The sequence below is a fragment of the Melanerpes formicivorus genome, unplaced genomic scaffold (genome assembly GCF_026170545.1).
Source record: "Melanerpes formicivorus ecotype bairdi unplaced genomic scaffold, bMelFor1.0.p_v2 SCAF_16, whole genome shotgun sequence".
Classification (NCBI taxonomy): Eukaryota; Metazoa; Chordata; class Aves; order Piciformes; family Picidae; genus Melanerpes; species Melanerpes formicivorus.
Window position 1 is genome coordinate 12,260,104 of NW_027142368.1, and position 22,723 is coordinate 12,282,826.

At 65.0% G+C, this 22,723-nt stretch overlaps 3 protein-coding genes across 6 annotated transcripts; 2 read left to right on the top strand and 1 right to left on the bottom strand.

Annotated features, from left to right (window-relative positions):
* The first annotated feature begins 106 nt into the window (after positions 1-106).
* CARNS1 (carnosine synthase 1) lies at positions 107-9,959 on the top strand. 3 transcript variants are annotated; one of them, XM_068148167.1, is made up of 10 exons: positions 107-844; positions 2,976-2,994; positions 3,990-4,221; positions 4,623-4,712; positions 5,082-5,569; positions 6,150-6,330; positions 7,063-7,148; positions 7,762-7,993; positions 8,094-8,365; positions 8,604-9,959. In XM_068148167.1, the coding sequence occupies exons 2-10, from the start codon at positions 2,992-2,994 to the stop codon at positions 9,828-9,830; spliced, it is 2,811 nt and encodes a 936-aa protein (XP_068004268.1). In that variant the 5' UTR covers positions 107-844; positions 2,976-2,991; the 3' UTR covers positions 9,831-9,959. The 3 variants fall into 3 exon arrangements, with proteins under 3 accessions (XP_068004268.1, XP_068004269.1, XP_068004267.1); XM_068148168.1 differs by having other exon boundaries at positions 107-322; XM_068148166.1 differs by lacking the exon at positions 107-844 and adding an exon at positions 2,237-2,278.
* A 2,795-nt stretch (positions 9,960-12,754) lies between these two features.
* Positions 12,755-18,851, top strand: RPS6KB2 (ribosomal protein S6 kinase B2). 2 transcript variants are annotated; one of them, XM_068148172.1, is made up of 15 exons: positions 12,755-12,866; positions 14,356-14,390; positions 14,468-14,588; positions 14,704-14,772; positions 14,864-15,011; positions 15,706-15,763; positions 15,854-15,954; positions 16,073-16,163; positions 16,286-16,376; positions 16,507-16,614; positions 17,217-17,279; positions 17,373-17,450; positions 17,539-17,646; positions 17,738-17,850; positions 18,402-18,851. In XM_068148172.1, exons 1-15 carry the CDS (start codon positions 12,795-12,797, stop codon positions 18,562-18,564), a joined length of 1,419 nt encoding a protein of 472 aa, XP_068004273.1. In that variant the 5' UTR covers positions 12,755-12,794; the 3' UTR covers positions 18,565-18,851. The 2 variants fall into 2 exon arrangements, with proteins under 2 accessions (XP_068004273.1, XP_068004274.1); XM_068148173.1 differs by lacking the exon at positions 12,755-12,866 and adding an exon at positions 12,885-13,415.
* A 723-nt stretch (positions 18,852-19,574) lies between these two features.
* PTPRCAP (protein tyrosine phosphatase receptor type C associated protein) lies at positions 19,575-22,093 on the bottom strand. Its single transcript, XM_068148177.1, has 2 exons — positions 21,931-22,093; positions 19,575-20,640 (listed from the first exon to the last, which is right to left on the bottom strand). Exons 1-2 carry the CDS (start codon positions 21,931-21,933, stop codon positions 20,011-20,013), a joined length of 633 nt encoding a protein of 210 aa, XP_068004278.1. The 5' UTR covers positions 21,934-22,093; the 3' UTR covers positions 19,575-20,010.
* Positions 22,094-22,723: the final 630 nt, after the last annotated feature.

Consider the following 22,723-nt stretch of genomic DNA (forward strand, 5'->3'; position numbering starts at 1 on the left):
CGCCGCGCGCGCCACCCCCGCGCCGCGCCGCGCCCCGCCAGCGCGCCCCCTGCCGGCCCGGAGGAGCCGCCGCCGCCGCCGCGCAGTTTGCGAGCGCGGGGAGCGGGGATGGTCCCGGTGACCCCGGAGCTGGGGGACAGCGGGACGTCCTTTGTCATAGCGACATCCTTTGCCGTGGCACCGTGAGTGTGACGGTCAGGGGCACAGCGGCAGCCCAACACCGGCTTGAGGGGGCGCAGCGGGGTGTCCCCAGCTTGCGGCGCAGGGATGAGGGGACACCGGTGACACACGGCGGCGGGGGGGGGACACATGGGGACCCCCGGTAAGGAACAAAGGGGACACGCACATGCCCCGAGGGAGCTTCATAGGTGGATCCCCGCTGTCGCCCCTCCTTTCTCCGAGCTCTTGGGGCCACCTGTTGCCAGCATCCCCGGGTTGTTGCTTGGAGGCTGTTGCCACCTCGATGTCCCCAAGGCCACCCCGAAGCTTGGGGACACGGCGTGGGGTGACACGGCGTGGGGTGGCACGGCGTGGGGACGCAACTAGCCCCGTTTGTTCCGCCCGTGTTCCCCGCCCCAGCTCACAGCTCCCCTTCCCCAGCCTTGACATTTCTGCTGCGCGGTGTCAGTTTTACAGCCGTCCCCCGGCTGACCCCCCCGGGCTGGCCGTGTCCCCTGTGTCCCCTGTCGTGTCCCCTGTGTCCCCCACCACGTTTCCTTGGGGCCCCCTCAGCCCCGCCTTGGCCCTCCCCGGGGCCGCCCCGCGCGGGACCGGAGCGGGCACAGCCTTTGATATCACCGGACAAACTGACAAGCACTGTCACCCTCTGTCGCTGTCGCCGTCGGTGGGTGCTGGCGCGGGCGGGGATGGTGGAGGGGCGGGAGGGGGATGTGAGCAGAGAGGGGGAAGGTGCTGGGGAGGAGCGGAGGAGTGGAAAATGAGAGGGGGTACGTGTGTGTGTGAGTGTGTGTGAGTGTACATGTGAGTACATGTGAGTACATGTGAGTACATGTGAGTACATGTGTACATGTGAGTGTGAGTGTACATGAGTGTGTGTGTACATGAGTGTGTGTGCACGTGTGTGTACATGTCAGTGTGAGTGTGTGAATGCACACGTGTGTGAGTGAGTGTGAATGCACACGTGAGTGTGTGGACTGGTGTGCACACGTGTGTGCTTGTCTGCAGGCATGTGTTCACCTGTGTGTGTCCATGTCTTCACGTGTGTGCTGTCTGCACGTGTGCCTGTGCATGTGTGTGTTCGTGTGTGTCTGGATGCCTGCATGTCTGTCTGCACGTGTGTGCATGCCTGCATGCGTGCAGCGGTGTGCCCCAGCCTGTGTGAGCAGGGAGCTGCAGGGGTGCGGGGCCCGTCCGTGTGCGTGGATGCCCGCAGGGAGCAGCTCTGCATGCAGGCAGCGGCGCTGCGGCTCGGGCTGGGCAGCACCCCCGGGGCCCTTGGGGCGCTGGTGGCTGTGCCAGAGGAAGGTGGCAGTGGGTGCCGGTGGCAGGGTGCAGGTGACAAGGTGCTAGTAGCTGTGGCAGGCAGGGGGTGACAAGATGTGGGTGGCAGGGGATGGTACAGGGGTGGGCATAAGGGGATGGTACGGGGTGGGTGGCAGGGGATGGTACAGGGATGGGCGGCGGGGTGCACGCGGTAGGGTGGCAGTGCCGAGTGGCAGGGGGTGCCAAGGTGTGGGTGGCAGTGCCGAGGCGCGAGTGGCAGGGGGTGCCAAGGTGTGGGTGGCAGCGGGTGGCAGGCCGTGTGTGGCAGGGCAGCCGGGCCCCGCGGCGCGGTGGCTCGGTGCCTGCTGGTGACGGCGACAGTGACGCCGCGGGCAGCTGGAGCTAAGCCGGGGGACGTGCGGCCTGGCAGCTCTGCCATGCTGGGGAGAGTGGGACAGGGAGGGGCACGGTGCCCAGCCTGGGGCCGGGGCCAGGGGGCCAGGGCCACCCTGACACGCCGTGCCACCACCCCGGGTCCCCACGGCCTCCTTATTGTCTCTCCGTGGGGACAAGGACAGGAGCAGGGGTGTGAGCCCAGCTCGTGGGGAGGGTGCCAGCGCCTGGCGCGAGGCGCCCGTGTGCCCCCCCGGCTGTGGAGGGGACAATGGGGCTCTGTGCCGCCCGCCGTGCCCGCCGCCTAATCCGGGGCACGGGGCCGGGGGCCGGGCACCCTGGGGTGGCACCAGGGGGGGTTTAAAGGCCAGAGCTGAGTGGTGTCCCCTGTGCCAGGCGTCCCCGAGCCCTCGTTCCCTGCGAGCTCTCAGGCCACCGCAAGGTACCCGCGGTGGGCACGGGGTGGGGAGGGACACGGCGGTGCCACTCTGGGGACAGAAGAGCGGTGCCCAGGCTGGGGGGCGCATGGACCTGCCAGGGACCCTGTGTCTGGGATGGTGGGGGAGGGGACTTCATGGTGGAGAAGAGGGGACTGAGTCGTGTGTCCCCTCAACCTGGCACCAGGTCCTGGGCACCCCGTGGGGACACGGTTCTCTGGGGGTCCTGGCACGGTGCCACAGGGGTGTCGGAGCCTCCGGGGGTGGGCCAGGGAGTTCTCTGCAAGTGGGCACCACTCAGCTCCTTGCCCCAGTTTCTCTCCATGCCCAGGCACCCTGGGGGGAGCTAGGCACCCACCAAGGGGTGACAGGGAGGTGCTGGGTGCCCTAGGGCACTTTGGCACCCCGGGGCTCTGCTGAGCTGGCAGAGGATTACACTAATCCCTGCGCGGGCTCAGCCGGGGTCACCGCGGCTGGCACCGAGGGGACAACCTCGGGTCATCAGGACTGGCACTGAGGAGACAACCTGGGGTCACCGCAGCTGGCACCAAGGGGTGCCCCGGGAATGGGTGCCTGGCCCCGGCGGGTGCTGCAGGAGGGGTACCCTGGGCACCGCAGGGTGGGGAGGGTGGTCCTTGGCACTGAGTGAGGGTGGCACGTTGCCAGGGGTCCCCGCTGACTGTGCCCATCCTTCCTTTGCAGCCCATTGGTCACCAGGATGGTGAGTGGCACTTTGGGGGGGGGGTCCCGGTGGGGGTGAGCGCCCCGTCCCGGTGGGGCACAGTCCCGGTGAGCCCCAGTGGTGCCGGGCACGGTGTCAGGGAAGCAGGCAGCGTGGCACGCTGTGCCCACCCACCGCGTGACCCCGTGGGGACAAGGGGATGCTTTGTCCACAAGCTGGTGGCCTGGCGGCTGGCACTGCCCCACTGTCCCAGGGGCGGTGGCTGTGTGCTCAGCACCCACTGCCCCCCACCAACCTGGCACCCCACCCACGTGTGGGCAGTGGTGCCCTGTGCCCCTCTGCCAGTCCCTCACCCCCACGGCTGCCCCATGTCCCCTATGCCAGCACCCTACCCCCATGCCCATCCAGTGTTAGCCTTGTACTGGTCTCATGCCAGTCCCTTAGCCCCTTGCCAGTCCTTTAGCCCCATTTCAGTCCCGTGCCAGCCCCGTACCAGCCCTGTGCCAGGCAATTAACCCCATGTCAGTCCCATGTGAACCCATTAACTCTATGCCAGCCCCATGCCACCCATTTAGCAGAATATCAGCTCCATGCCAGCACTATGCCAACTCATTAGCCCCTATCTAGCTCTGTCAGCCCCATGCTAGCCTCATGCCAACCTCATGCCAGCACTTCAGCCTCATGTCAGCCCCATGCATGCCCCCTGCCAACCACTTACCTTCATGTCAGCCCCATGCCAGTCCCATGCCAACATTATACCAATCCATTAACCACATGCCAGGCCTATGCCAAACTATTAGCCCCATGTAGCCCCCTACCAGCCTCACACCAACTCATTTGCCCCATGCCAGTTCCTTACCAGTCTCATGCCACCTCCTCAGCCCTATGCCAGCCCATTATCCCTATGCCAGCCTATCATCCCTATGCCAGCCCCGTGCCAACCCGTTAAAGCCATGTCAGCCCCGTTCCAGCCTTGTGCCAGCCTCTTAGCTCCATTCCCAGCTCTGTGCCAGCCTCACCTCTGCCCCCTGCAGCTCTCGATGGAGCAGTCGAGTGTAGAGCAAGGATCGTGCCCAGCGGAGCAGGAGTGGGCAGGGCCCGAGGCGCTGTGCCCAGGCTGGCTGGAGGATGAGGCCCTTGATGGAGAGGTGCCCGAGGACAGTGAGGACCATGATAGTGCCACCCATGCCTATGAGCTGCTCCAGAGTGCCCTGTGCCAGGAGGGGTTGCCCCCCACACTGGATCGCTCTGCAGAGCCCCGCACAGGTAGGGGGCATAGGGGACACGGTGCCAGGCTGGGGATGTGAGGGTGGCAGGGACCCAGGTGGCAATGGGAGGTACGGTGCCAAGCTGGGGACATGGGGGTGGCAGGGAGTGAGGTGGCAATAGGAGGCAGCCTGCCAGGCTGGGAATGAGGGGGTGGTAGGGACTGGGGCGGCAATGGGGGGCACAGTGCCAAGCTGAGGACATGGGGGTGGCAGGGACAGGGATGGCGCTGGGAGTGAGGAGCTAAGTTGGTGTTGGCAGGGATAAGGGTGGCCATGGCAGCACGGTGCCAGGCTGGCAATGAGAGGGTGACAGTGGGTTTATAGCCTGGTGGGGGTGCCAGGGCCAGGCTGGCAATAGGGTGCCCATCCTGGGTCTGGTAACACTCGCCTTGCTGGCAGGATTTGGCCCGCTGGATGTCACCGTCTGCATCCTGGGCTCCCCCACTGCCTTTCTGCCCATCCTGCTGGAGGGTGGCACCCGCTGCCCAGGTGGGTATGGCGTCCCCACCCCCACTTCTGTGAGCCAGCCAAGAAGCCCCGGCAGGAGTCCTCATCTCCCACCCAGCTCCCCCGACCCCGGCCCAAGGCGTTCCCCGCACCCACCCGTGCCCGTGGCACTGGCACTGGGAGGGAGCCTGGGGCAGGGGATGAGGGTGGCACCGACCCCTCTGCTCGTGCCCCCCCTGCAGTCCCATCCACCGCAGCACACCCCAGTGCAGGCAGCAAATGCCACCTCAGGGTGGCACAGGGCTGCCACAGCATCATTCCTCACCCTCCCTGGGGGGGTGCCCCCTTTGCCCCTCATCCCAGGGCAAAGGTTTGGAGACAACGGCTGCCTGTGCCCATGCCCACCCACAGGTGCCATGGTGCTGTGCCTGTCACCCACCTGGGCCAGCCGGGTGCCCTCGGAGACGTCCCCAGGAGCCTGGTCCCTGCTGCTGTCCCGGGGGATCTCCTTCGAAGCTGGGGGTCACAGCACCCTGGAGACTTTCGTGCCACCCCGCCGTGCCAACTACGTGACGGGCACCTTCCCCGCGGGGGGTCCTGAGGGCGGCTGGGTGGGCGAGCTGGCACGGGACCTCGACTGCCCCACGGGGGGGTCGGTCCCGCTCAGCCGCCGCCTTGAGGACCCCCTGCTCACCCGCTGGCTCCTGGCAGCCCGTGCCAACCTGCCCGTGCCCCCAACCCTGGCCTTTGTCCTGGGGTCAAGAGGGGACCTGCCTGCAGAACTGGGGGCACCCGGGGTGAGGCTGGTGAGGCTGGAGGACCCCCAGGGCCAGGAGAGCCTGGTGAAGGAAGAGGTGGGCACCTTCCTGGGGAGCACCGCCATGGAGCCCTACAGCCAGGTGGGCACAGCGGGGCGTGGTGGGCATGGGGAGTACCCATGGGGCATGGCAGAGGGGTGGGCAAAGACATGTGGGGCATGGATGAGGTGCAGGGGGCGTGGGCATGGTGGGGCATGGAGGGGCACCCATGGGGCACGTTGGGGCATTCAGGGGCACTTGTGGGTCATGTGCCAGTGGGGTGGCATCAGTGATGGGTGGTGACGACTGTACCCAGGGGGAGTGGTGGTGACATGGGACATGGGACAGCACTGTGGTGAGGTGGCACTGGGTGGCACAGGGTGGTGTGGGGTGACCTCGTGGGGCACATAGCTGATGGTAGGTGGGTGGCCATGATGTGGGGTGACATAGGAGTGCCCTGTACAGGTGTGGTGGGGTGGCACTGGGGGACACAGTAGGGCATGCAAGTGGTGGGGTGGCACAGCGGCACCTGGAGACGCTGGTGGGTGACAGTGATATGGAGGTGGCCTGGGGGTGCCATGCGATCGGTGGGGTGGCACTGGGTGGCACGGGGGTGGCACGGTGGCATGTGTAGCTGATGATAGGTGACCGTGGCACGAGGTGACCTGGGGGTGGCACGCAGGTGGCGGTGCGGCCGGCGGGGTGGCTCTGGCGTGGGACGGGCACCCACAGCACCCACGGGAAGGAGGAGGGGGAGGCGGTGGCACGGGCAGTGGGTGCCCGGCTCCGAGGGCTGCGGGAGGAGGACAGCGTCCTGCTGGAGGCCCTGGTGCCCACCGCCCGCCTGCCCGCACCCCCCCCACGTAAGATCCCCGCCCTTGGGTGCCCACCACCCTGGGATGGGAGGGAAGGACCCCCCAGGCTCCCCGTGGCTGTGGTGGCCACTTGGCTGGCCCTTGGGATGGGTGTGGGGGGGGACCACCAGGGTGTGAGGGTGGCCACCATGGACCTTCTGTGGTGCCCCGGGGTAGAGGTGGGGGGGCAAAGTGGCCACCTCGGACCTCTGTGGTCCTCTGGAGTGAAGGAGAAGGCTGTACTGGTCCCTCATGGTCCCCTGGGGGTGGGGGAGAAGGTCACCTTGGACCCCCGGAGTCCCCTGGGGCAGGAGTTGGGGCCACCCTGGTCCCATGGGGTAGGGGGGAAGGTTACCCTGGTCCCCTGTGGTCCCGTGGTGGGGTGGGGGAAGGTTACCCTGGTTCACTGTGGTCCATGGGGTTGGGGGGAAGGTAACTCTGGTCCCCCATGGTCCCCAGGGGTATGTGGGAGGCTACTGGCCACCTGGGCTGGAGAAGAGTGTCACCGTGGTCCCCTGGGGCAGAGCAGGGTGGTGAGGTGGCCACCTTGAACTCCCCACACTCCCGTGGGGCTGGGGCTGACAGTGGCCATGCTGGAGCAGACAGTGCCCCGGGGTTGGGGTTGGCCACGGCCACCACGGTGCCACACAGGGTCCGAGAAGCTCTTGGGGTGGGGAGGGTCAGGCAAGGCCACCCCACGGGCAGGTGGTGGCCGTGCCTGCCCTGTCCCTCGCCCCCCAGGCAGCCCAGCCCCACGGCTGCCGGTGGCCCTGCGCATCTGCACCCTCGTCTGCAGGTCCTGGGGGGACCGGCCCCAGCTCTGCCAGGTACCAGCCCTGCCCAGCCTGGGCTCTTCCCCTCCCGGCCGGTGGGGCACGGTGTGGGTGGTGGCCCAGCAGGTTATGGGGTTGTGAGACACGTCCCCAGGTCCTGGTGACCCTCTGTGTCCCTAGTTCTGTGGTGGTCATCCGTGCCTCCACGTCCTGGTGGCCCTACCTGTCCCTAGGCTATGGTGGCCACCCACTGTTCCCGTGCCTGGGTGGTTCATGTCTCCAGGACACAACCCAGGTGGCCCCACGTGTGCCCAGACAGCTGTCCATGTCCCCATGCCCTGGTGGCAGCCCTTGTCCCCATCACATCGAGTCACAATGTCTCCAGCCGACAGGGTGACAGCCCATGCCTCCAGGCTATGGTGGCCATGCATATCCCCATGCCCTGGTGGCAGCTGGTGTGCCCATGCCCTGGTGGCAGCTGGTGTCCCCAGGCTATGGGGTGGCAGCTGGTGTGCCCAGGTTATGGGGTGGCAGCTGGTGTGCCCATGCCCTGGTGGCAGCTGGTGTGCCCAGGCTATGGGGTGGCAGCTGCTGTGCCCATGCTATGGGGTGGCAGCTGCTGTGCCCATGCCCTGGTGGCAGCTGGTGTCCCCACGTGTCCCCACAGGTGGCATGTGCCGTGGGGCGTGCGGAGGCCCCGGTGCGCCACGGGGTGTCACTGCCCCAGGGCCTGGACTCCAGCCTGCAGCAGTGGGGGGTGGTGGCCCCGGGCCAGCGGCAGGTCCTGGCCACGCGGCTCCGAGAGGCCGCCGAGGCCACCATGGCTGCCATCTCGGCCGCCGAGGCTGAGCTGAGTCCCCAGCAGCGTGGTGGCACCCGTGCCCGCACCGACCTCCTGGGTGAGCGCCGCCGGGGAGGGTGACGGTGCCGGCCCCCAGGTGCCACCCCACGGCGGTGGCGCTGCCGCCACGGTGCTGAGCTCCACGTCCTCGTCCCCAGGCGTGGACTTCTTGCTGGCGTGCGTGGACGATGCCCTGGAGCTGGTGGCCTTGTCCACCAACAGCCAGCGCTGCCTGGAGACCTGTCTGCTGGCCCACGGCATGGGGCGTGCCACGGGGGAACCCCCCGGCGACACGCCCCGGGTGGTGGCCGAGGTCCTTCTGCACCGGGCGCAGTGTCACCTGGTGGAGGGCAAGGACATCCTGCTCATCGGGGCTGGCGGTGTCAGCAAGAGCTTCGTGTGGGCTGCTGCCCGCGACTACGGACTGAAGGTGAGCAGAAGGCTGGGTGGGCACCGCCATCAGCCGGCTTCAGAGCGAACGCTGCGTGCCACCCTGCCCACAGCGGTGCCACCCTGCCCACAGCGGAACCACCGTAGCTGTGCCCAAGCACCAAGCGGTCTCTCTGCTGTCCCGGTCCGTCGGGAGGGGGTGGCACGGCTCGGGTGCCAAGGGGTGGGTATCCTCTCTCTGCCACCACCGCCATGGTGACACCTCCCCGGGACCCCAGATCCACCTGGTGGAGTCGGACCCGGAGCACTTCGCGGCGGGGCTGGTGGAGACCTTCCTGCCCTACGACAGCCGGGAGCACCGGCGGGACGAGGAGCACGCCGAGCGGGTGGCGGAGCTGCTGCGCTCCCGGGGCATCCGACCCCACGCCTGCCTCTCCTACTGGGACGACTGCGTGGTACTGGCGGCACTGGTGTGCCAGCTCCTGGGCCTGCGCGGCTGCCCACCCGCGGCCGTCCGGGTGGCCAAGCAGAAGAGCCGGACCCACCAGCACCTGCAGCGGTGCCGCCGCGGCCGCCCGCCGCCGGCCGCCTTCGCCGTGCCCTGCCGCCGCCTGCAGAGCCACGGTGACGTTGAGCGGGCGGCTGGCACCGTGCCCTTCCCCGCTGTGGCAAAGCTGGAGTTCGGAGCTGGCGCCGTGGGGGTTCGACTGGTGGAGAACGCGGGGCAGTGCCACGCTCACGCCGCCCGCCTTTGGCGGGACCTGCGGGATGACGACGATCACCCTGGCATCGGCTTGGGCTGGGGCAATGCCATGCTGCTGATGGAGTACGTGCCGGGCACCGAGCACGACGTGGACCTGGTGGTCTTCCAAGGGAGACTTTTGGGGGCTTGGGTGTCCGACAACGGCCCCACTCGGCTGCCAGCCTTCCTGGAGACGGCTGCCTGCTTGCCGTCCTGTTTGCCCGCCGACAGGCAAGCCCAGCTGGTACAGGCAGCCCTGAGGTGCTGCCAGGCGTGTGGATTACGGGATGGTGTCTTCAACGTCGAGCTCAAACTGGGACCCACCGGGCCCCGCCTCCTGGAGATCAACCCTCGCATGGGGGGGTTCTACCTCCGCGACTGGATCCGGGAGATCTACGGTCCCGACCTGCTGCTGGCGGCCGTACTGGTGGCGCTGGGGGTACCGCCGGTGTTGCCCGCTCGCCCGGTGCCCCGCGGTCACTTGGCCGGTGTGATGTGCCTGGGCTCGGAGCACGGGGTGGCACTGGGGGGCGGGGGCGGCTTGGCAGCTCTGCAGGCTCTGCATGAGCGGGGGCTCGTCCGCCTCAACCGGCTCTTTGAGGAGACGGCGGGGGACGGCGAGTACGAGGAGCCCTGCCTGAGCGTGGCATGTGCCGGGGAAACGCGGGCAGAGGCTTGTCTGCGCCTGCTGGGGCTGTGCCAGGCGCTGGGCATCGACTCGCCACGTTACCCAGTCGAGCATTTCTTGTCCCACTTCAAATAGCGCCGGGCAAGCAGCGGGGATGGAGGGGGAACAGCTGGGCATGGGCACGACCACCCTGCTGTCCTGGCATCCCCTCTTGCATCCCCGCCACCCCATGCCCTGGCATCCCTCTGGCATCCTGTTCCCTGTCCTATGACCCCAGCACTCCATTCTCTGGCATTTCCCTGGCATCCTCCCTGCCCCGGCATACCCCCCACCATCCTGGCACCTCATCCCCTGGAATCCTTTCAGTCCTCTGGCATCCACCCATTATCCTCCTACTCCATCCCCTGCCATCTCCCTAGTGTCTTGCCACCACATCCCCTGCCATCTTCCCCTGCCATCCTGGCATCACATTGCCTGGCATCCCCCCACTCCCCTGACACATCAACCCTTGGCATCCTCCTGCCATCCAAGCGTTTCATCCCTGGCATCCCATTACCCTCATGCCCTATACCCCTGCCCTGACACCCCATACCCTGGCATCTCCCCATTACCCTGACACTTCATCCTCTGACATCTCTCTTGGCATCCTGTCTCTTGGCATCCCATTCCCTGCCATTCATCTGACACCTCATCCCCTGGCATCCCCCTCACCATCCTGACATCCCATCCACCTGGCATCCCCCCATCACCCTTGCCCCCCATCCCTTGGCATGCCCCCTCCATCCTGACACCCCATCCCCTCCAACCCCATTGCCCTGGCATCCCATCCCCTGGCACACCCAAGCCCGGTCCCCAGCATTCCCTGTCCCCACAGCTGGAAGGGGTCCGGTGCCATTCCCATGCCAGGGGACACTAGGACAGGGGGCACATACAGGGTTCTCCTTTAATGAACCTTTGCTAATGGGTTGAGGGGAATGTGAGGATACCCCAGGCGCCCCACCAGGACAGCTGGCACAGTCTGGGGCGTGCTGGCATCCGCTGGCACAGGGAGACCCTACAACAGCAAACTAGGATCACAAACGAAGCCCGGGGGTGCTAAACGTCACCGTTCCCCCCCCACCAGCGACACAGGACCTCCATTGGCCCCGAGACCCCGCGGCAGGACGGGGCAAGGAGCAGAGGGCAGCGCTGGCCCCCCTCCCAGAGCGGGACAGTGCTGGGTCCTTGAGTGAGAGGCAGCCCCTATAGGAGCCCTACGGCAACATATAGCCCCTATAGTGCCTCAGACACTACAGTAACACCTGAGCCCCTCCAGTAACACAAGACCCCTACAGAGAGACTTCACACTAACACACAGCCCCCTATAGGGAGCTTACAGCAATGTATAGCCCCTACAGAGCCCCAGACCCTACACTAACACACAGCTCCTATAGAGACCAGACCATAATAACGCATATAGAGCCCTTACACTTACACACAGCCCCTGCAGGGAGCTTACAGCAATGTATAGCCCCTGTGGAGTCCCAGACCCTACACTAACACATGGCTCCTATAGAGACCAGACCATAATAATACACATAGAGCCCTTACACTAACACACAGCCCCTGTAGAGAACCTACACTAACATACAGCTCTTACAGACCCCCTGCACTGACATGCTGCCCCTATAGAGCCTCTGCACTAACCTGCAGCCCCTGCAGTGACCTTACACTGACACACAGCACCTATACAGACCCTGCACTAACGCAGAGCCTCTAAACTAACACATGGACCTTGAGCTCCTGCACTAAGCCCCAACAGTGACCTTAAAACAACACACGGACTCTACAGAGCCCCTGTAGTCCCTGCAGCTTCCTATAGAGCCCCTACAGCTCCTATAGAGCTCCTACAGCCCCTATAGAGCCCCTGTGGCCCCCATACAGACCTCATAACCTTTAAAGAGTCCCTACAGAGTCCCTATAACCCCTATAACCACTACAGAGCCCCTGCAACTCTTTATAGCCCCTATGGAACCCCTACAGCCCCTGTCGAGCCCCTATAGAGCCCCCATAACCCCTATAGAACTCCTACAACCCCTTTAGAGCCCCTTTAGAGCCACCATAGAGCCCCTATAACCCCATAGAGCCCCTACAGCCACTTTAGAGCCCCTACAGCCTCTATAGAGCCCCTGAAGCCCCTATAGAGCCCCTACAGCCCTATTAGAGCCTCTACATCCCTTTAGAGCCTCTATAGAGCCCCTACAGCCTCTACAGAGCCCCTATAGCCACTATAGAGCCCCTACAGCCCCATTAGAGCCTCCACACCCCTTTAGAGCCCCTATAGAGCCCCTATAACCCCTATAGAGTCCCTACAACCCCTACAGAGCCCCTATAGAGCCCCTATAGCCACTATAGAGCCCCTACAGCCCCGTTAGAGCCTCCACACCCCTTTAGAGCCCCTATAGAGCCCCTATAACCCCTATAGAGTCCCTACAACCCCTACAGAGCCCCTATAGAGCCCCTATAGCCACTATGGAGCCCCTACAGCCCCGTTAGAGCCTCTACACCCCTTTAGAGACCTATAGAGCCCCTGTAACCCCTATAGAGCCCCTACAGAGCCCCTACAGCACCCCTAGAGCCCCTATAACCCACGTAGCTCCCATAACCGCTACAGCTCCTGCAGCCCCCCGACCTCACACTAACACCGCCCCACACCTCCCCGACGCTGATCCCCGGTTTGGGGGGAGGGGGGTACCGGGTTGGGGGGCCAGGGGGGTGTCTCGGTCTCTTCCCGATTCTCCCCCTCCCCCTCCGGTGTCGTCACGGCGTTGCCGGTGATGTGACAGTGACGCGGCGGGGGGCGGTGTCCACAAGTAAAGGCTGTGAGCGGCCCGCGGGGCTCTGTCCTTGTCCCCTCCGTGCGTGTCCCCCATCCCGGGAACACCCTCCCGGGACGCCCCCTCCCCCGCGCGGGGGATTCCCGGGATCCCCCCCGCCCCCCGAAATGACGCGGAGGGGGCGTGACCGAAGGGGGCGTAGCCAATGGGGGAGAGGGTGGGGGCTAAGGGGGCGGGGCCTAAGGGGCGGGTCCCGCCGGGGTCCCGGTACAGCAGCGGCGTCATGGCGGGGGTGTTCGATATCGACCTGGAGACCGAGGAGGGCAGCGACGGGGATGAACCCGAGCTGGGCACCGTGAGCTGGCACCAGAGGGGGACGGGGGCACCGGGGAACGGCACACCGGGATTGCCACCGGGAGTGGGGAATGGAAGCACCGAGACCGGGGAACAGGGACACCGGCACCGGACTGAGCATGGGGATGTGGCGACCTAGAGAGGGACAAGAGCACCTAGAGCGGCTGGGGACTAGATCTGGGACCGGGGGCACCGGGCATAGGCATACCGGGAGTGGCTGGGGCCGGAACAGGGGACACCTTCATAGAGGCACCGGCACCAGCTGGGAACAAGATCATGGATCGGGTGGCACCGGACATAGGGATACCGGGATAGGCTGGGGTCGGGATCGGGAGCATCGGGCATAGGGGTACCGGGACAGGTCGGGGCCGGGATTGGTTGCACCGGGACCGGGAATGGTGACACCGCACCGGACTGAGGATGGGAATGGAAACAGGGACGGGAGCACCGGGAGCGGCTGGGAATGGGGATCAAGGACAGGTGACACCAGGAATGGAGAGAGGGGCACCGGGACTGGCTGGGACAGGGAGCATCGAGAGCGGGGATGGAGGTACCGGGAGTGTCTGGGGCCACGATCGGCGACCAGGGACACTGGGACTGGGAATGGGGGCACCGGGACTGGGCACCGGGACAGGGATGTGGGTACCGCGATGGGCTGGAGATGGGGCTTGGAGCCGGCTGAGCAGCACCGGGACGCGGTGGGGATGGAGAGCCCGGGAACTGCTCGGTGCAAGGCACAGCCGGGGGTCCCGGTGCGACCGGGCAAAGGCAGGCTCTAGCTGGGCAGGGCCCGGGCTCAGCCCGAAAACATCCGGCTGGGCCGGTGGCACCGCGCCTCGCCCTGCCTGCCTGCCATGGGTGATGTGGGTGTCCTAGGGGACATGGGTGCCCTGCCTGCCATCCTGCCATGGCTCTTCTGCCTATCCAGGGTGCTCTGTCTGCCATGGGTGCCCGGACATAGGCACCCTGCCTGTTGTCAGCACCCTGCCTGATGTGGGCACCCTGTCTGCCTGCCTGCCATGGGTCCCCATCTGTCATACTGCTGCAGGCACCCTGCCTACCTGCCCACCATGGGTGTCCTGCCCTACTGTGGGCGCTCTGCATGCCATGGGCACCCTGTCTGCCATGGTTTCCTGCCTGCCATGAGTGCACCACCTGCCATGGGCACCCTGCTTATTGTGGGCACTTCCATGCTCTGAGCACCCTACCTGCCATCGGGACCCTGCCTGTTGTAGGCACTGTCTTTGCCATGAGAACCCTTCCTGCCACAGGTGCCCTGTCTGCCATGGGCATTCTGCCTACCGTGGGTGCTCTGTCTGCTGTGGGCACCCTGCTTGCTGTGGGCACCCTGCTTGCTGTGAGCATCCTGCCTGCCATGGTCTCTTCTTCCTGCCATGGGCATCCTTCTTGCTGTGGGCACACTTTCCAGTGTAGGCACCCTGCCCACCAGGGCCCCCCTTGCCCACCAGTGTCTGGTTTCCCTCCTACAGGAGATGGAGATGGAGCCCCGGGGAAACGGCTTGGAGTAAGCTGGGGACAGGCAGTGGGAGGGGCCTGGGGCCAGGCAGGGGGTCTGTCCCCTCTCACCCCCTGTCCTCACAGGCCGGTGGGACACTACGAGGAGATCGAGATCTCAGAGAGCAGCGTCAACAACGGCCCCGAGCACATCGGCCCCCACTGCTTCGAGCTGCTGCGTGTCCTGGGCAAGGGGGGCTATGGCAAGGTGGGGAGGGGAGGGAGGGCACAGCAGGGGGAAGGGGGGGGGAAGATCCTTTCTGGGCTGCAGTTTTGAGAGGTTTTGCTTCCACATCTCCAATCACTCCTCGCCATCCTTCCAGGTCTTCCAGGTCCGTAAAGTCCAAGGCACCAACACGGGGAAGATCTTTGCCATGAAGGTTCTGAAGAAGGTAACGGCAACCCAGCCCCCTGAGCCGCCCTCCAGCTCGCTGGAGACCTCCCCCACCCAAGCTCACCACCTCCCAACGCTCCCCCATCAAGGCCAAGATCGCCTGCAACGCCAAGGACACGGCTCACACCCGAGCTGAGAGGAACATCTTGGAGGCTGTCAAGCACCCCTTCATCGTTGACCTCATCTACGCCTTCCAGACGGGTGGCAAGCTCTACCTCATCCTGGAGTGCCTCAGTGGTAAGGGTGGGCTCCAGAGGGTCTTGTGGAGGCTTAGCAGGTCTTGAGGTGGCTCAAGGGGTCCTGTGGTGGCGCTGGGGGTTGGTTCAGGGTGTCTCAGAGATGGCTTAGGAGGGCCCATGGATGGTTCAGGGGTCCTGGGGTGGCTTCAGGGGTCCTGGGGTGGCTCTGGGGGTTGGTTCAGGGTGTCTCAGAGATGGCTTAGGAGGGCCCATGGATGGTTCAGGGGTCCTGAGGGGGCTCTGAGGATTGGTTCAGGGGGTTCCAGGAATGGGTCAGGGGCTTCCAAGGTGGCTTAAGGGGTCTCAGAATGATTCTGAAGGTCTCATGGATGGCTTAGGAGGGCCCATGGATGGTTCAGGGGTCCTGGGGTGGCTTCAGGGGTCCTGTGGTGGCACTAGGGGTTGGTTCAGAGTGTCTCAGAGATGGCTCAGGGGATTCAAAGGTGGCTCAGGCATTCCTAGGGATGGCTTAGGGGGTTCCAGGCATGGTTCAGGAGGTCCTGCGGATGGGTCAGGGTGTCCTGGAGGTGGATCAAGGGATCCCATGGTGGCTTAGGGTGTCCTGGGGTAGCTCAGGTCTTGGGTTGACTCAGGAGGTTCCAGGGATGGCTCAGAGGATCCTGGGATGGCTCAGGGGATCCCAGGATGACTCAGGAGGTCCTGGGGTGGCTTTAGGAGGTCTGGTTTTGCAGGTGGAGAGCTCTTCATGCAGCTGGAGCGGGAAGGCATCTTCCTGGAGGACACTGCCTGGTAGGGATGGGGTTGGGGAGCCATAGCTGGGGGCTGGGGTGAAGACCAGGACCCCAACACCACTCACAGTCCCCCCTACCCCCACCCCAGTTTCTACCTGAGTGAGATCACCCTGGCACTGGGTCACCTCCACTCCCATGGCATCATCTACCGAGATCTCAAGCCGGAGAACATCATGCTCAACAGCCAAGGTGGGTTGGATGGGGCTGGAGGGGTACAAGGTGTGTGTGTGTGTGTTGGGGTGGGGGTGGGGGGAGTCTCAGCAATGGTTCTTGAGCACCACCCCCCCCCAAAACCATTCCTCCTTAGGTCACATCAAGCTGACAGATTTTGGGCTGTGCAAGGAGTCGATCCACGACGGCGCCGTCACCCACACCTTCTGCGGCACCATTGAGTACATGTGAGGCAGGGGGTGAGGGTAGAAAGGTCCCCTGGAAGGGGGAGGGTGGGGGGGGGTGTTTCTCAGCTCAAGGGACCCCTTCCTCAGCTGGAACAACCCCCTCCCCCCGCCCCCACCCGCAGGGCCCCCGAGATCCTGGTGCGCAGCGGGCACAACCGGGCGGTGGACTGGTGGAGCCTGGGCGCCCTGATGTACGACATGCTCACAGGATCGGCAAGTCCCACTCCTGCTCTTTCCTCTCCTCGCCCTGGCTGGCTGGGTGGGGGGTGGGCAGCCCTAGCAGGGTGATATGGAGCCTCCCTCACCCTCCTGGCTCTTCCTCACCACCCGGTGCCTCTCGCAGCCCCCTTTCACCGCCGAGAACCGCAAGAAGACCATCGACAAGATCCTCAAGGGCAAGCTGGTGCTGCCCCCCTACCTGACCCCCGATGCAAGGGACCTTCTCAAGAAGGTACAACCACCCCCTTGGCCACCTGGGGCCTGCCAGAGCAGCTTTGTGTGGCTCCTGCCAGAACTGGTGTCCCCTGCTTGGTTACCTGGGTCCATCCAGAACAGATGTAGGTCCTACCAGAACTGGTGTCCTCCGCTTGGTTACCTGGGTCCTACCAGAACAGATGTGGGTCTTACCATAGCTGGTGTTCCATGCTTGGTTCCATAGGTCCATCCAGAACAGGTTTATGTAGGTCCTACCAAAACTGGTGTTCCATGCTTGGTTCCATAGGTCCATCCAGAACAGGTTTATGTAGGTCCTACCAAAACTGGTGTTCCATGCTTGGTTCCATAGGTCCATCCAGAACAGGTTTATGTAGGTCCTACCATAACTGCTGTCCCCCACTTGGTTACTTGGGTCCTACCAGAAGAGGTTTATGTAGGTCCTACCAAAAGTGGTGTGCCCCACTTGGTTACCTAGGTCCTACCAGAAGAGGTTTATGTAGGTCCTACCAAAACTGGTGTGCCCCACTTGGTTACCTAGGTGCTACCAGAAGAGGTTTATGTAGGTCCTACCAAAACACAGCCCCCCCATGCCCCACTCCCTCCCCTTTTCTCTTCCAGTTCCTCAAGAGAAACCCCAACCAGCGGGTCGGAGGCGGCCCAGGCGATGCAGCTGACGTGCAGGTACAGGCAGGGGTGGGCAGCAGGGTGGATGCCAGGCTGACCCCCCCCCCACCCCCGGACCCCTGACCCTCTCCCCCCGTCCCCCCCCCGCAGAAGCAGCCTTTCTTCCGTCACATCAACTGGGAGGATCTCCTGGCCCGCAGGCTGGACCCTCCGTTTAAACCGTGCTTGGTACGACTGGGGGCGGGCGAGGGGGTGGGCAGGGGGCGACCTATGGGTGGGGGGCGCCCGTAGGAGCACCCACCCCCCCTTCCTGCAGCAGTCAGAGGAGGATGTCAGCCAGTTTGACACCCGGTTCACTCGCCAAACCCCCGTGGACAGCCCGGACGACGCTGCCATCAGTGAAAGTGCCAACCAAGCCTTCCTGGTACCCAGCGGGGCGGCTGCGGGGGGAGGGGTGGCCCTCTGCAGCAAGGCGGGCACCCCCTGATGCCCCCCCACCCCAAATCACCTCACAGGGCTTCACCTACGTGGCCCCATCAGTGCTGGAGAGCATCAAGGAGGGGTTCTCCTTCCAGCCCAAGGTGCGCTCCCCCCGCCGCCTCAACAGCAGCCCCCGCACCCCCGTCAGGTACCTGGGGCTGGAGGGGGGGGGCAATAGCTGTGGGGGGGGTGATTTGGGGGTGGAGGGCATTGAGGTGGGCACCATAGGGTGGTGTTTGGGGGGCAAGGGGGTGGACAGTGGTGTGGTAGTGCTCTGTGGACTACTTCTGCCCTTCATCTCTCTCTGTGGGGGCAGTGGGTTGTGGGGGGGAACATCGAGTACAGGAAGCTGGGGCAGGGCACTGGGTACAAGGGCATGGGGCTGGGCTGGGCACTGGGCACAAGGGGATTGTGGAGGGGTCATTGGGCACAATGGGACAGGGCTGGGGTGGCACTGGGCACAATGGGACAGGGCTAAGGGAGCTCTTAGTGCAAGGGGACAGTGCTGGGGGGGGCACAGGGCACAAGGGAATAGTGGGGTGGGGGATAGGGCACAATGGCACAGTGCTGGGGAAGCAGTGGACCAAAGGGGACAGCACTGGGGGTACAGTGGAGGGGGGACAAGGAGGGGTTTCTGTGGTGGGCAGGGGATGCCCACCTCACTCCACCCCCTCCTGTTTTTGTGTCTGTCCCCCCCAGCCCCGTGAAATTCTCCCCCTTTGAAGCATTCAAGCCAGGAGGGACAGGGGGAGAGCCAATGGAGGTGGGAGCTACCCTGCCACCCCCTCCTCCAGAGGGCACAGCCCCCTTGCCCATCAAGACCAAGAAGCAGAAGGGAAGTAGGGGGCGGGTGCCCAGGTAGGGGTGGGGTAGGGGTGGGGATGGGGAGGGCTAGGGGAGGGGCTGGCGTCCTCCCATGGGGTCAGGTCTGGGGGGCACCCCCAAAGCTGCTTCTGCTCTGGGTGTCCCCCCTGCTCAATTTCCCCCCCATGCCTGCTCACACAGACATCAGGAGGAGCTGGTTTGGGGGAATGGGGGTGGGCAGGGGCACTCCCAAGGGTGTGGCTCCCCAAGGGTAGGATCCTTGGGGTGTGCCCCCTCCAAAGGCGTGGCCCAGCTGCTGGATGTGTGATAATTAAAGGACTTAATCAGGCCATGGTGGTCCTGTGTTGGGAGGGTGGGTCCTGAGGGCATTCTTGGGGTGGGGCATGGGCTGCAGGCCCTTCCCCTTTCCTTGTCCCTTTCCCACTGTGCCCCCAGTCCTGTCCCCTTATGCCCAGTGCCCTGCCCAGCCCTGTCCTCATGTGCCCAGTGCCCTGCCCCCTGTCCTCTTGTGCCGAGTGCCCCCCATTACCCCCTTCTTCTCTGCGCCACTCCACCTGTACCCTCTTGTGCCCAGTGCCCCCTAGCAGCATCCCATTGCGCCCAGTGTCCTCCCAGTCCTGCCCCGTTGTGCCCGGTGCCCCTCCTGCAATCTGCTTGTGCCCAGTGATCCCTACAGTCCCACTCCCTCATGCCAGGTGCAGCCCAGTACTGCCCCCCCAGTACTGCCCCCCCAGTACTGCCCCCCCAGTACTGCCCCCTTGTGCCCTTCTCATTAGGCTCCGCCCCTCCATAGGCTCCTCCCCTCCATTAGCCCCACCCCTTCCATAGGCTCTTCCTCTTTATAGACTCCTCCCCTTCCACAGGCCCCTCCCATCCACAGACTCCACCCACCATAGGCTCCACCTCCTCCATAGACTCCTCCTCTCCCATAGCTCCTCCCTTCTATAGACTCCTCCCCTTCCATAGGCTCCTCCCCATGCCCCACCTTTTCCCTTGACCACACCCCCTCCCCAAGCCCCGCCCACCACAGAACTGGCAGGACATCAATTGGACAGAGCTGCTCTTTTATTGGCCAGCAGCCAGGCTCTGGCAGCCAATGGGGAGCTTCAGACAGGGACAGGTAGTGCCCGCAGGAGGGGCAGGGATGGCACAGGGCGGTGATGGCACAGGGAGGTGATGTCACAGGGTGATGACATCACAGGGCAGTGATGTCACGGGGTGGGTGGTGCTGTCACGGGACAGTGACATCCCAGGGTGGTGACGTCACAAAGCACTGACTGAAGTGCAGTGACATCCCAGGAGGGCGATGGCACAGGGCAGTGGCATCATCCCAGGGCAGCGCCAGCCCAAGGTGCTGATGTCACAGGCTGGTGGTGACGTCACACGGCAGTGCCAACAGGGTGAGGACATCCTGGGGGGTCGCAGGGCACTGCCAGCACAAGCTGGTGCCGTCCCAGCGTGGTGCCGTCCCAGGGCAGTGCCGTCACAGGGCGGTGACATTTGGCCCTGTGTCCCCCCACGCCGCGGTGCCCGAGAAGGAGTGGAGGTCACTCAGCAGGGCCTCGGCGCTGCCCCCTGCCACCTGCCCCGCGCCCGGGGGGCTGCCCGGGGCCTCCTCTTCCTCTTTCTGCTCTTCCTCCTCCTCCTCTTTCTGCTCTTCCTTCTCCTCTTTCTGCTCTTCCTCCTCCTCCTGCTCCTCTTCCTCCTCCTCTTCCTCCTCCTCCTGCCGCCTCAGCTCCTGGCTCCATGGCATCAACTCTTCCTCCTCATCCCGAGGTGCCATCACCACCGCCATGTCCTCCGCCAGGGCTGTCCCCTCCCCGTCCCTGTCCCCGGGCAGCCCCTCGGTGTCGCTCCGCCGTCCCCGCAGCCGGTGCCAGCCTCCCCGCAGCAGTGCCAGTGCCCGGTGGCCCATGGGCCGGGGACGGTAGCGCCCAGGCGAGAGCCGGCAAAGGTGGTGCCAGGCTAGTGCCAAGCCCGCCACCAAGCACAGCAGGACCCCTAGCAAGATGCCCACCGCCCGGTCGCTGCGGCTGGCCAGGGGGTCGCCCGCCGCCACCGGCCCCAGCAGTGCCAGCAGCACCGGCGCCAGGGGCTGCCACCGCGCCGCAGCCTGCAAGGGGAGGACAAGGAGGTCACTGCCGTGTGGCTGGCACAGGTCCACGATCTTCCTGGCTTTGGGGTGACAGCCACCTCCCAGGATGTGGGGTAGGGGTAGGGCAGCGGGGACAGGGACAAGGGCAGGGCTGTGTCACACCCCCGCTCGCCCCCCTCTGCCCTGGGTGGCACTGGAGCGTGCCAAGCAGGTGGGCAGCTGGCCACGGCACCGGGGTGGCACCGTGACAGGAAGCTGTGGTTGGTAGATGCCACCGCACCTGTGGGTGCTGGGGGCACAGGAGGTGGGTGCTGGGGGCACAGGAGGTGGGTGCTGGGGGCACAGGAGGTGGGTGCTGTCCCCATGCCAGCACACACACAGCACCCTGAGCCCCTTCCCCTGCACCTCACCACCCCCCCAACGTGCCCCTGGGCAGCCCCACCCCAGCCCTGTAGCTACAGCACCCCCCACACTGCCCTGAACCACCCAAATCTGTCCCCCAACCACACCATTTTATCCTGACCCCCCAATCCTGCCCCCACCCCCCAACACTGCCCTGAACCACCCAAATCTGCCCCCCAACCCCACCATGTTTCCCTGACCCCCCCTAAACCCGTCCCCCAACCCCACCATTTTATCCTGACCCCCCTCCAAAGCCTGCCACCAACCCCGCCATGCTTCCCTGACCCCCCCAAATCTGCCCCCCAACCCCACCATGCTTCCCTGACCCCCCAAAACCTGTCTCCAACCCCCCATGCTGCCCTAGCCCCTCCGAATCTGTCCCCCCAGCCCCACACAATGCCCTTGTGACCTTCAAATTTGCCCTCCAACGTTATTATGGGGCACTGACCCCCCCAAAAAACTCCACCTCATGCTACCCCCAACGCCCCCAACCTCCCCCCCAATGCCCTAACCCACCCAAATCAGCCCTCCCACCCCCCCAAATCTGCCCCCCGTACCCCCTGCCTCCCCATCCTGTTCCTTCTGCCCCCTCCATGCTGTCCTACCCTCCTTCCCCACCCCTCAAAACTCCCCGGCTTCCCCCCCCCCGCCGCCAAGCCCTGCTGTCCCCCCTTAACCCCAACCCATCTAGGCGGGGGGGGGGGTGGGGCGGGCGTCTGTCCCACTCCCCACCACTGTCCCCCTACCCCCGGGGTGTTCAGGGGGGACCCAAATATAAGCAGCCCCTCTCCCCCCCCCCCCCCCAACTTAGCAGTGGAAACAGGCAGGGGGACGATGCTGCCTCCCCCCCCCCCCAGATTCACCTCACTCCCAGACACACCCCCCCGCCAATTTTGGGGTGCTCACCATCAATGGGTGCTGGCAGATCAGGTGCTGGTGCCACTGGCTAGGATGGGGGGGGGGGGGGTGGCAGGGGAGAGAGCAAAGGGGGGGCCCCCCCTGGCTGCTTCCTGTCCCCCCCACGCAGCGGATGTATCGACGCGGGGGGAGGCAAAAGGCTGCACCCCGTCCCCCTCCCCCCCCCCCCCCCAGACACCCTGGAACCCCCAGATGTGGAACAACTTGTGACCCCCACCCCCCCACCCTTCCAAGTGTGTGTGTGCCCCCCCCTCCATAATCCTGGGGTCACCAGTGCCCCCCTCCCCAGCGCTGTACTGGGGGAGGGTGAAAGGGAGCTCTCCCCCCGCCCCCCCCCCGCGTCTCCCCATTTCCTGCCTGATGTGGCTGAGCTCAAACCCGTGACCACTGCTCCTTCCTGTGTGCCCCCCGCCCCCAAACCAGCAACCCCCAACACCATAATGACTCCCTCATCATGTGTGTGGCCCCCCCCCGACTTCCCTCCCCCCCCCGTTTTTTTCTCCCCTTTCTTTCTTACAAATTCCTTTATTTGGAGTGAAAATAGAATTCTTTGACCCTGCACTGTAAGGTAGGAGGGGTTAGAAGCCCCCCAAAATCTATGGGGGACAATATTCCATATTTGGGACACACACACACACACACACACACAGAGGGAAGACCCCTACCCAGGGCTGGGAGGGTGCAGGGAATAGTGTTTGATCCCAGGAGTAGCCCCCCCCCCCACCCCCACCCCCAAGCCTGAGGATAGTGGTTGGGGGGCAGGGGGGGAAGCCCACAGGAA